A 12,972-nucleotide genomic window follows, 5' to 3' on the forward strand; every position below is an offset into this window, starting at 1 on the left:
TTCAAAATGATCTGGACAAACTGGAGAAATGGTCTGGAGTAAATAGGATAAAATTCAATAAGGACAAATGCAAAGTATTCCACTTAGGAAGAAACCATGAGTTGCACACATACAAAATGGGAAATGACTGCCTAGGAAGGAGTACTACGGAAAGGGATCTGGGGTCTTAGTGGATCACAAGCTAAATGTGAGTCAACAGTGTAACACTGTTACAAAAAAAGCAAACATCATTCTGGGATGTATTAGCAGGAGTATTGTAAGCAAGACATGAGAAGTAATTCTTCTGCTCTACTCCACGCTGATTAGGCCTCAATTGGAGTATTGTGTCCAGTTCTGAGTGCCATATTTCAGGAAAGATGTGGACAAATTGGAGAAAGTCCAGAGAAGGGCAACCAAAATGCTGAAAGGTCTAGAAAACATGACCTATGAGGGAAGATTGAAAAATTGGGTTTGTTTAGTCTGGAGAAGAGAAGACTGAGTGGGGACATGATAACAGTTTTCAAGTACAAAAAAGGTTGTTACAAGGAGGAGGGAGAAAAATTGTTCTTAACCTTTGAGGATAGGACAAGAAGCAATGGGCTTAAATTGCAGCAAGGGCAGTTTAGGTTGGACAGCAGGAAAAACTTCCTAACTGTCAGAGTGGTTAAGCACTGGAATAAATTGCCTAGGGAGATGGTGGAATCTCCATCATTGGGGATTTTTAAGAGCAGCTTGGACAAACACCTGTCAGGGATGGTCTAGATGATATTTAGTCCTGCCTTGAGTACAGGGGACTGGACTAGATGACCTATCCAGGTCCCTTCCAGTCCTATGATTTCCCTTTACAAAAGCAGTGTTGTCTCTTCTTCAACATATTCTGTTGTAATGATGCTGGTTTTGGTGGGACCCCACTGAGAGTGCCAATTCAGGACAAATTGCTTAGATCAGGGCAGTTACAGCCCATGGCTGGGGTTTCTATACACACCAAGGCAAACCTACCCAGCCAAACAGAGAAGACTTAGTTTTACCCCAGTGGCTAACTACAAGTCACACAAGCAATTCCCTTAGACGCTCCTGTTTCCCAGTATCTCCACCAGTGCCACTCGTTGTGGGGATGAATGGTTATGAAAACCAATACCCCAGTAAAAGAAAAAAGGTTCTCTTGATCCCAAAGGACCAAGCCCGAGACCCAGGTCAATATACAAATCAGATCTTATCCACAAATCATGCTGTTGCCAATCCTTTAGAATCTGAAATCTAAAGGTTTATTCATAAAAGGAAAAAGATATAGATGAGAGCTAGAATTGGTTAAATTGAATCAATTACATACAGTAATGGCACAGTTCTTGGTTCAGGCTTGCAGCAGTAATAGAATAAACTGCAGGTTCAAATCAAGTCTCTGGAGTACCTCCACAGCTGGGATGGGTCTTTCAGTCCTTGGCTGAAAGCTTCAGTGTAGCAAAGTCTGTCCAGAGGTAAGAAGCAGGGTTGAAGACAAAATGGAGAAGCTGCAGCAGCTTTTTATATTCTCTTGCCATGTGGTCTTTCTTTCTTTGTTCCAAAGACAAGCTGTCCATCACACGGCATGGAAACATCTCAGAGTTCTGCCCATAGGCATGTCCCTGTATGCCTTGCTGAGTCCCAAGGCGTGTCTGCCTTCTCTCAATGGGCCAATTGTATAGCTGATGGTCCTCAATGGGCCATCAAGCAGGCTAGGCAGAGCTGACACCAACCTCTTTGGGGTATCATCTGGAAGCATAGCACAACTTTGAAACACAGACAGTATAGAGCCAATACTTATAACTTTAAATAAAAAAATGATACATGCATACAGATCGCATAATCATAACCAGCAAACCATAACCTTGTCTTAGACACCTTATTTGACCCCCTCTATACAAGATTTGGTGCCACTACAGGGCCTTGGTTGCAACCATGTTCTATATGGTCCCAGTCCAAGTCAATAAGGTGACACCTGTTCTGACAATTCTGTTACTATGGTTTCAACCAATTTGCCTGGTCCTCAAGTACCAGCCTGTAATTGCCAGGATCGCCTCTGGAGTCTTTTTAAAAACTCCGCCATCCCGGCTTTTTTGGCAAAGTGGGCATTTGTGCCGTTTGCTCTCGCCAGCTTGATGAGTTGGCAAGAGCAAAAACGACAAAAGCCCACTTTGCCAAGCCCCTGGGGTGGCGAGGAGCGGGTGGAGGGATGAACGGCGGTGCCAGCCCGAGCGCGGCAGGCCTCAAGCGAGCAGCGAGCCCAGCCCCTCGCAGGGGGCAGGCGGAGTCTTGGGCACAGCGATGGTTGGGGGGGGTTGGCCGAGCCCCACGCGGTGCCGCGTTTGCCCTTTGGACGGGGGCGGGGGGCGAAGGAGGAGGAGGGGAAAAGCAGAGCGCGGCAGGGGGAGGGGCCGGAAGGGGCGGGGTCAAAGGGGACAGGTAGCTCCTAACCCCGCCCCCACACAGCCCCCACGGGTGGTGGAGCGCGCGGCGCGTGCCCGGGAGGGGGCAAACCCGCCTGTGCCCGGCCGGAGGGCGCATGCGCGCTGGCGGGCAGGGCGGGGTACGCAGCGGGGGGGTCGGCGGCTGCCCTTCCCCGGCTCAGGTAGGAGGAGGAGGCGGCGGCGGCGGCGGCTCTGCGGTAAGGGGTGGCCCGTGGGTGGGTGTCGGGGGTACCGACCGCCCTCACCAACCTCCCGCCCTTTTCCCGGAGCTCCCGCACCCACCACCAGCGCCTGGCTCTGCCCCCGGGGGCCCCCCCGACCCCCCTCCCGGCTCCCCCCGGGGCTCCCACCGACCCCTCGCCCGCCCCCCCGCCCTGCCCCCCAGAGCGCTCTGCCCCCTAGGGCTCCAACCGACCCCTCACCCACCCCCCATCTTGCCCCCCCCGGGGCTCCCACTGACCCCTCACCTGCCCCCCATGGCTTCCACTGCCCTGCCCCCCAGAGCCCTCTGCCCCCCAGAACCCTCTGCGCCCCCCCCGGGGCTCCCACTGACCCCTCACCTGCCCCCCATGGCTTCCACTGCCCTGCCCCCCAGAGTCCTCTGCCCCCCAGAACCCTCTGCGCCCCCCCCGGGGCTCCCACTGACCCCTCACCTGCCCCCCATGGCTTCCACTGCCCTGCCCCCCAGAGTCCTCTGCCCCCCAGAACCCTCTGCGCCCCCCCCGGGGCTCCCACTGACCCCTCACCTGCCCCCCATGGCTTCCACTGCCCTGCCCCCCAGAGCCCTCTGCCCCCAGGGCTCCCACCGATCCCTCACCAACCCCCCTGCCCTGCCCCTCAGAGTCCTCCGCCCCTTCCTGGCACCTGCCCTGGGGTCCCAAGCGCCCCACACTGACCCTCCTGTCCTGCCCCCTCACCGACCCACCTTGCCAGGGTCCTCACAGCCCCTTCTCTGCACCCACCCCACCCCCACCAACTCACCTCCCCAAGCTCTCCCCTTCGCCCGGCACAGCACCCCAGACCCTGCCATGGTTCTCCTGCCCAGCCTGGCAACCCCATGGGTCCCTCAAACCCAGCTCCCCTCCCTGGGCCCAGCATCCCCCTGGCCCAGCAGCCTGGTGGCCCCCTACTGACCTACCTCCCCAGTCCTCCAGGGCCTAGCACTCCCCAAGCTCTTTGCCCTGCTTCCCACCAACCCAGCACCTCAGGGCACCCACTAAGCCACCTCCTCAGAATCTTCTGCCCCCAGCTGAGCACCCTTGGGCCCCCCACCTTCCACAGCAAGGCCCAACTGACCCAGCCCCCCTTTCCCCCTCAGCCCCTTCCCTAGCGGCCCAGACCCACCTAGCCCAGCACCCCTTGCACCTCCCCCACTCTGCTCCCCACTGCCCTCCTGGGGCCTGCCCTCCCTAGTCTACACAAACTCCCATGACCCAGCTTCCCAGCACCACTGGGCTTCCTACCTGGCCTAGCAGCTCCTAGCCTCACTCCCCCCCCCAGGGCTCAGAACCTCCTGGAACAACTCCACCCAATACAGCACCTGCCAGGCTGCTCCCAGCACCCCCACTCAGCACAATACCTCTGGGTGTCCCTCACCTTGCCCCCCTGGTGCCCCCACACCTGGGGCTCATTACCCTGGGCATCCTCCACTCTGTCCTCCTGGGGTCCAGCACCCCTTAGGCATCCCCCCACACTGCCCCCACTCCTGGGGCTCATTACCCTTTGGGCACCCCCTCACTGCCCTGCCTGGCCCCCCTGAGGATACCCATGCTTTGCCCCACCCTCTTAATCCTGGGACCTGTGGGAATCGATCCCCCTGTCCCCAGGCAGGTCCCGGCACTGTGCTTGTTGCTTGGGCAGGCGGGGAATGTCCCCCATCCATAGGCCCATTAGCTGAAGAACTGCTGCAATGCTACTGCCCTGTGTGTCGAGGCGGTCATGGTGATGTTACAGGGGGGCAGGGAGAGGGGGAGAATTGAGTCTCCCATGTTGGAGCATAACCCAGGTGCTTGCAGTGAGGGATGCTGGGGTCTGAGCGTTAATTCCCATCTCCCTCTTACAGTGATAGAAATCTGGACACATTCATTACAAAGCCTTTTTTGCTTTCTTCTGAAGCTGCAAGGGCTAGAGCAAGGCTAATGGATCTAGGAAGAGACTTACTAAATTAGATGTAGCCTACACACAGACCTTCTGCTGTACTATACTTATGCCTTAGTTATAGACTAGGACTAGTGACCTGCATTAAGGAAGCTTACTCTTTTCTTTCAGAGCGTCATCCGTTGCACGTTCAGTCACATATGATATTAAGATTCCATTGACAGTTTATAAAGAGTTAAATTATTAATATTGGTTACAAGCATGTTACAGACATGAGTTGTATTTGTTATAGATGGTTATAAGCATATCAGTAGGGGTCAGAGCTGTAAGTCATGTTTATAAGCAGCCTATTTACCTGTTGGACTCTATAGCAATCTATACCAATTGATCAACTATTTATTAAAACACCCATCAGTCACTTGTTAATCCTCTGTAAGTCATTTATAGATAGGATATTAATATAAGGTCTGACTGCTTGTTTCACCAGAGTGGTTTGCAGCAACATGTGCAGAACTGGGTAAAGTGCTCTTGAAGTCAAGGCGCTTTCGACAAGGGATTTAGAGAGGAGGAACGGAGGGTTTCAGCTGTCAATGGTGAGTGGGAAGCTTTCCTTGGTCATCTGGCATAGAGGAGCTGTGCTGTGATTTTGGGTTTGTTTGTTTTTTTGCAGAATTTAAGCTTTCATTAAAAAAAAATCTGGGCACTTTGGAGATACTTCTGGAAGGTTACCTTTGCAACCAATGTAACTCATGCAGTGCTGTTGTCCTGACTGGGCACACAGGTTGCTCAGTACTCTTGCTTAGGACTTTGCTGAGTAGCAGTGAAGTGAAATGAACAAGACATTGGTCAGTTTCACCTTGCCTGCAATGGAGAAACTGGGGTAAATCTCAGTTTCATTCAGTTGGTATGTAGAAGAGCTTGTTGTTTTTGCTGTACAGCAGAGTAACTTCTCTTGGGGCAGAAAGTCAAAACCTACCAACCAAATAAACAATGAACCAACAACATAAAACAGAGGCTGCTGGAGTGCAGAGAGAAGTGGAGGCCTTCTCCTTCTTAAATGATAAGTCAGGAGCTTCTGGGGTCAGGAGGGAATGAGCTATTTCTTCCTCCAAGTACCCAGAAGAGGGTGGGAGTGCTGATCTTTAATTGATCTGCCGTTTACTTGCCAGAGGCTGATATGAACAGTGAGGACCCCAAGCAGAATCCAGGGACTCTTGGTAGGAATTCTAGGAGCTGAGGTTGGCAGGGAGCTCAACTTTTAGCAGAGTATTCCCCTGGTCCTCGTGGTGAAGGGCCCTCAGTTTTCATATCTGCCTGATGCTAACAGGCTTAGTCCTTTGGCTAATAGGTTTTGGGTACATTTTCAAGCCCTTGATTGTATTTTGGGGTGTGTGGGTGGGTTGTCCAGGCAAATCCTTATTTATTGACTTCCCAGCTCTATCTATCCTGAGGGAAGTGTCTTTGGGACAGGGTTACTGCAAAACCTGTTGCTCATTTGCCTTTGCCCTTCTGCCCGCTTTCCTTAGCTTTACCCTTTTCCATTATGATGGTGAAGAAACTAGTGTCCAGGTCAGAAATGAAGAAAATTCTGTTATTGTCCTTTGCTCCGATTCAGAATTACAATTGAATGCAGATGCAGCAGATTGAGAGCAGCTCTGGATAACTCATTAACTGTTCCTTGTTTTTTAGTGAATGTAATGATCACAAAAGGGGACAGCTTGACAATCCTGGAGACAAAGTCCTTTATCACTAGAAAAGGTACGTTAGACAGCAGCAGTATAGACCTCCCTCACTCCTCTGTTGTGTGTCTACACTGATTTGTAGAACATCTCTAGGGAAGAGAGGACAGTTCAGTCCTTGGCCTTTCTGCAGAAGATGCAGACATGTGAACCTGTTGTGCTGGTTGTTCTTGCCCATGGACACGTGTTCATTAGGAACTAGGCTGAGCCTCACCAGGCCACTTTACACGAGGCCACAGCATATCATGTTGATGTTAAACTCTTTAATAGGCAGATTTTCATGTGATTCGAATATAATTGTTTCAATGTATTAGGTGTTGCAAAAACATAAAGGAAGTCCCTTCTCTGAAGAGCCTACTCTTAAAGTTGATCATATCAAGAGTTCTGTATAACTGTTTTAAAAACAGCCTTAAAAAAAGGAAGTAGAGTAAAAACACTACTCAAGCTCAGTTGGCGAAGTACCAAGCTCCGCATGTGAGTCTCCTTGGCAGAAAAAAAGCATTGCAAACAGAAAACAGCACAAAAACAGGGGCTCTGTGATTGAGAAACACCGTCAGAGCCTTATAGGGAACTCCCCAGAAAGAAAGCACACAATCTTACTGCCTAATGTGGGTCAGTCAGTTTCCCTAGAGTGCTTAAGATAAGCTAACAAACCACTCATCTTATACTAACATCAGCTCTTTTTGGCCTTAAACCACCAAACAGTTTGAGACAGAGACATGAAATCCAGCCTACCTGAAACTGCTGAGCTAATGGTTGAATCATGGAAATAGAGTACCTAGTGACAAAGATGAGGAGGTTAGAGGCATACTTTATTCAGTTTTTTTCCCTGCCAAACTCTGAAAGTTGGAGCATCACACTTCATTTTTTCTGAAATACCCTAAATTCAGGGGACTCGGAGCAAGATCACAATAGATTGTGAAATCTTATAAAAAAAAAAAAATGCCAAGTATCTCTTAAAACTTTTGGGGAAATGGTCTGAATCGCAATTCCATCCTGTTGGAGAGAAAGGTAAATGAAAAATCCTCATCCATTTGTGGTGTGGGCACTGTGAGAATCAACTTATGAGTAAATCCCCTTTTCAACTTTCTCCCTGTACCACTTGCCTTTGTTTTTGATATGCCTAAAGCTTAATTGACTGCAAAAGTTGGAGGTGATTGGATCTTCTTCATGGTGCTGTGCTGTACTCCTGTAAAATCAGTAGTCTATCCTTTCCTCTTGGGTGTATTTCTTAAACTACCCAAATGCAATGTGTGACAAAGACCTACAGTGAGGGACACAGAACTTAAAACGCTGTGTGATTCCTTCTTTTCATGTAAATAACTTTCTGTACCTTCCATCACATGTTTTTTTTATTTCTGAAATGAAACAGGACCATTCCTCAGGATGGGACAATTGAGGTATGTCTTAGGGCTTGTCTGCACTTGAAATGCTTCAGCAATACAGTTGCATGGCCCAGTGCTTCTGTGTAGATGCTAACTACATTAACAGGAGGGGTTTTCCCATTGATGTAGGTAATCCACCTCCCTGAGAGGTGGTAGCTAGGTTGATGGAAGAACACTTACATTTAGGGTTAAATTAGCTTAACCACTCTGGATTTTTCACACCCCTGAGCGGAGCAGCTAAGCTGATTTAATTTTCTAGTGTAGACCAGGCCTTAGAGACGGAAATTCTTTTCTTCTTCAGGTCTGGTGATTCTGGTTATAGGGACAAGTAGCTGTTCGGTCAGTCATACGCTTCTGTAACTCAGCTTATTACCTGGAATTTTTGTTCCTGTGCAGAGAAATTAATTGCTGGATCAACTGGACTTTATTCAAGGAGCTGTTTGTTCTGTTTTTTAAATCTGTAGGTTCTTACTCCTGCACCCCTCCTGTGCTGCTGCAATGACTGGAAAGTCCCTGCTCTTAAAGGTCATTCTCCTGGGGGACGGTGGAGTTGGAAAGAGCTCCCTCATGAACCGTTATGTCACCAACAAGTTTGACTCGCAGGCTTTCCACACCATAGGGGTGGAGTTCTTAAACCGCGATTTGGAAGTGGATGGACGTTTTGTGACCCTCCAGATTTGGGACACAGCAGGGCAGGAGCGTTTCAAAAGTCTGCGAACTCCCTTTTACAGAGGAGCGGACTGCTGCCTGCTGACCTTCAGTGTAGATGACCGCCAGAGCTTCGAGAACCTGGGCAACTGGCAGAAGGAGTTTGTCTATTATGCAGATGTGAAGGACCCTGGCCACTTTCCATTTGTGGTCCTGGGCAACAAGATAGACAAACTTGAGAGGCAGGTGAGCACCGAAGAGGCCCAAGCATGGTGTTTGGAAAATGGGAATTACCCTTACCTGGAAACTAGTGCCAAGGATGACACCAATGTGGCAGTGGCCTTTGAGGAAGCTGTGCGGCAGGTACTGGCTTTGGAGGAGCAGCTGGAGCATTGCATGTTGGGGCATACCATTGACCTGCACAGCAGTTCCAAATCAGGATCTTCATGTTGTTAGGAATCACCTGGGGATTGTACCCAAGGACTGAGTGTTTAAACAGAACAAGTGCAAATGGCTCTTGGGCATGCTGAGGTATGCAGACAGAAAGGACAATGGGTGGGGTCACTGGCTGTAGGAGTCACAGCCTTTCTAGCTGAATAACAGTTGGAGTCTTTGGGTGTGAAGAAAAGGGTTTAGGGGAGAGATCTAGTTAGGTGCATTTGGAAGTAGTTCTCCCCCCCTCCCTTCCTTCTTTCTAACAGATCTAAGGATAGGGTTAATCTGAGAGGGTTGCAAATTATGGTCTGTGCCAACATCTATCCACAAAATGAGACTTGCGGATTGCTAGCCATTCCCCAAATTATTTCATTAATGAACTGAAAAGTAGTAAGCCCACCCTGCACCTCTTGACCGTACACTGCCAAAGTAAGGTTTGATCAGTTTGCTGCAAATAATAAAACTAACCTTGAATTGGCATGAGGATGCCAAGTACAGGAATGACTGACATAGTTCTGTTGCTTAGGTTAATCTCCTGGTATCCTGATGTGCCCTAGTCTTTTTGACCCTCTCAAAAAAAGCTTGCTGTGTGGAAGAACGATGCTGTGAGTGCATCACACTGGAAAGTAACAATGCTCAATGATTTGAAGAACATGGTATGAGGGAGTGGAGTATGTTTGAATGTTGCAGCCTTAATTCTTGACAGCTGCTTGCCTTGATCACTTTTCTTCCCATATCTAACTTTCTCCATATGAATGTTACTTTCCTAGTGTGACTAGCCTCCTCCTAGTTTGTGTGTGCCCTTGTTTTTTTCTGAGGCTCAACACTAGATGGAGCTGCTCACCATTTGGGTGACACTGGGCAAATCCTACCTCACTCGTAGTCTCAATTACTTGCTTGTGAGGAAGGCTTTAGAAACAGCGTACTGTCTTCCACATTCAGTGTAAATCTTTTGCAGGTCTCGGTGCCATGTAATTACCAACAGATCATGGCTCCAGCTATGGGCTCCTACACTGTTGGAATGGACTGAATAACAACTCCTAGAAGTGCAGATGACTGGTGGCCAGTAAAATCACTCTTTCATAAGTGCACTGGTTTAGCAGCCCTGGTTCTGGCTGTGCTTTGTTAGCCCAAGGGTCACTGTCTTAAGCCACTTCAACTCAGCTCCTTTACTTTGGATGCTGCAGCTCTGAATCAATTAAATCTGCTCTCTGCAGGACCTAAGAGAAGCCAGGATACTGGGAGTTACTTGATGGTGAGGAGCACAGACCTAACAGGTGACTCACTGCACTGTCCTGTTTTCTCGAAAAGGGTGAGGAGTTCAGTGAACTTTCTCTGCAGTTTACTCCAGTCTTAGTGATCTGGTTGATAGACTTGAGTGGTAGGGAAGCCATTTCAGCTAATTGAATCTTCCTTAGCCAGCTGACTGGCTCCAGTCAGTGGGGAGGAGCTCTGGACAGCCTCAAAATGGCTGAAAATCAAAACGTTGTAGAGAAAACATATTACAAATAAACCAGGGGTTTTGCGAACCCAGGGCTTTGGCCTGTTTGTGGCTACCAGTCTCAAGCTATCCATCTGTAGTGTTGGGATCAGTGCTTGCTTGCTACTATATATTCTGCAATTTTATGCTGTTTGTCCAAGATTATGTTCTGATGACACTGTCTGTAACTGTAGAGAGGCCTGTCTCGGGGAGAGCTCCCCTGCAGTCATCTCGGTGCTGAGTGCAGCCATCATGGGCCCAGTTGATCCCGCATTCCCCTGTGTGAGCCTTGATGGTAAGTCTCATGGTTCAAATACAGCAGCTTCATTCACTTTGTCTGTTGAAGCCAAGAGATTTCCACCTTGGTGCTGGACAATGGAAGTTAGTCTCAGTTGCCTCCAGGCTCCTGCTCTGCAGGGGGAGTGTGTACTTTGCATTAATGCAAGATAAGTCTGCCCTCTCTCTTCAGGGCAATAATGTGGAAGTGATGATAGCTGCAAAGGTACTATAAGGGTGGGGCCTGATTTTAGTGGTGATGAGTACCTGCAACTCCCATTGACATAAATAGGGCAGTACTTGATGCTTTTGAAAAGTCAGAACCCATGGTGTTTACAGGAGTGCCCTGCATCTCCCTAGTTACACTTCGCTTGTACTATTTTTATTTAGCAGTCTTGGATCTCCTCATGCATCCCCGTAGTTCCTAAGGGCCTTGCCTTCATTGTAATGGTACTTGATAATTCCACTGGAAATTCTATGACCCAAACTCTGTCTCCTGTAGTCCTGGTTAAAGACTTGGTGTAAACAAATTTGGGAACCATGTTTAAAAGTTATTCCAACTGAGCCAGTTTCTAAGATGATCCAGTGTGGAGGGGGCAAAAGGTGTTAGAATGTTTATAAATCATAGTGATGGAGCCTAAATGTATTCAGTCCAGTTAGGTCAAAGGTTAAGTGACGCCTCTTTCTTTTTGACCATGCTACTTTTCCAGCCTAGTTATTGCATGATTTGTCTGAGCATCGACCCTTCCTATGAAACAGTACAATTACTGTTAACAAGCTGTGATGTGTGAGGGAGAATGCGCAGCAGGGTATCCTCCTGTACTTTGGGTGCTTGTTGACGCTTATGGCCGAAACCTGAAAACCTTCACCGTATTTGAACTGTGCATATAGGTTTACTAGCTGTCTGTATAACTCTGGAGTGTGTTAGTGTCTTTTGTTTGTTTTTTTTAACAAACTATATGGTTAATTTTTTAAAAAGCTATATGTATGTAAACTCAATTTTTTTTAAAAAAAGTATAGTATTTTCTGTGAGTACTCATTTAATTTATTTTCAACCAACACACGCAAATTCCTGGGAGAGCCAGGATTGTGAATTCTTCATTAAAGGTCAATTGCCAACAGCTTGTCTTGGCTGGCCCCTCCTTGACACTCGCTGCTGCTGCTGCTAAAGAAACTGGGGTTGTAAAACTGATAGTTTACCTTGATATTAATCAATAAAACATGGATGTATAAAGTGAATTCAGAGCACAGCTGCTTTTTGGTCATTAGGCCACTATCCTCAGTTGATATAAATCGGCATAGTTCTCTTGAAATCAATGGAGCTGCTATTGACACCACTTGAAAGTCTGGTCTGAGATGTGGGTACCTCACAGGCAAATGTAACCAAGGCATTCAAGTGTCATGTGTGCAATGGGGTTGAATATTTCTAAGAAGAATCATAGCTTAAGAAAAGCAACTAGGGGAAGTGCAAGGACTCTGATCATGCCCTGCAAACTTGGTAGGATCTAGGCTTGATTGGACTTCTTGCCCCATCCTCTTCTTATGTACCTATATAGCACCTGGGCACAATCTGACCCTAACATGATACATGACCATTGATACTGCCAGTCTGTTTAAAACATTCATCAGTTGGCAGTTTCAAGCACCAGGGATTTAGCCACAAAGCCAGAAGCCTTGTAAAGCCAGACCACAGCTTGGTAGATTGAGTAAATAAACATTTTAATGGCTGAGAACTCCCAGAAACTCTGCCGGCTTTCTAGTTGACCAAGTTTGCCTACACATTATGTATTTTCCTGTAGGTTTCTTATCGTGTCCTATTACAGAGTCTGATTGCTTATCATATTGCAAATGGTTTCAGTGGAAATGATGCTGATGCCACAGCCAAAAGAATGGGACTTCATTTTAGGGGCAGAGGAAGTGTTAAAAGTATCCAAAGAGCCTGTTTTCATGCAGGCATCAGAGGATGGGATAAGAGAAATTCCCAGTAATTGTCAAACAGAAGCAGTGCAGTTTCTAAGAAGGCTTTACTATCAATTTCCAACATTTGCCTAAAATATCCAGTCTAACTTCATGAATCCAGCATTCTCACTTTTTTTTATTTTAGCTTCCATTGCAACTGTAAGGGCCAACATTATTTATGCATTCTATTCTAGGCGAACGGTTATAGACGGCTCACTGCTGCCCTGTACCCAGCAGTGGCATGGGTTAGTGGTTGGAGGAGGGGCTGCTTCCAGCACTAGTGATGGGTCAGCTGCTTGGTCTTCCTGTGCCTATTTTTCCCAATCTGTAAAATTAAGGAAATGATACTTCAGCCATCTTTGGAAAGAGCTGTGAAGTTCTTTGGCTAAAGGCTGCGTGTATAAAGCATTAGTCTCTGTCAAAGCTCATATGGAAGGAGAGTGGACAGCAGTTGGATGTGAGCCTATCAGCTCCATCTGATGGCAGCATTCCCTGTATGACCCCTTGTCTGAAAACGAGGAAAGCATATG

At 48.0% G+C, this 12,972-nt stretch overlaps 1 protein-coding gene across 4 annotated transcripts; it reads left to right on the forward strand.

Moving 5' to 3' along the window:
• Nucleotides 1–2,414: 2,414 nt before the first annotated feature.
• On the forward strand, nucleotides 2,415–11,607 carry RAB9B (RAB9B, member RAS oncogene family). 4 transcript variants are annotated; one of them, XM_038417689.2, is made up of 4 exons: nucleotides 2,458–2,584; nucleotides 5,008–5,113; nucleotides 6,210–6,278; nucleotides 8,109–11,607. In XM_038417689.2, exon 4 carries the CDS (start codon nucleotides 8,143–8,145, stop codon nucleotides 8,746–8,748), a length of 606 nt encoding a protein of 201 aa, XP_038273617.1. In that variant the 5' UTR covers nucleotides 2,458–2,584; nucleotides 5,008–5,113; nucleotides 6,210–6,278; nucleotides 8,109–8,142; the 3' UTR covers nucleotides 8,749–11,607. The 4 variants fall into 4 exon arrangements, with proteins under 4 accessions (XP_043348221.1, XP_038273617.1, XP_043348220.1 ...); XM_038417688.2 differs by having other exon boundaries at nucleotides 2,501–2,620; XM_043492286.1 differs by lacking the exon at nucleotides 5,008–5,113 and having other exon boundaries at nucleotides 2,415–2,584.
• Nucleotides 11,608–12,972: the final 1,365 nt, after the last annotated feature.

Source organism: Dermochelys coriacea, chromosome 9 (assembly GCF_009764565.3).
Source record: "Dermochelys coriacea isolate rDerCor1 chromosome 9, rDerCor1.pri.v4, whole genome shotgun sequence".
NCBI lineage: Eukaryota > Metazoa > Chordata > Testudines > Dermochelyidae > Dermochelys > Dermochelys coriacea.

What these genes read in the sequence shown, in the direction of transcription:
- RAB9B (XM_043492286.1), top strand. Translation starts at nt 8,143, where the DNA reads ATGACTGGAAAGTCCCTGCTCTTAAAGGTCATTCTCCTGGGGGACGGT.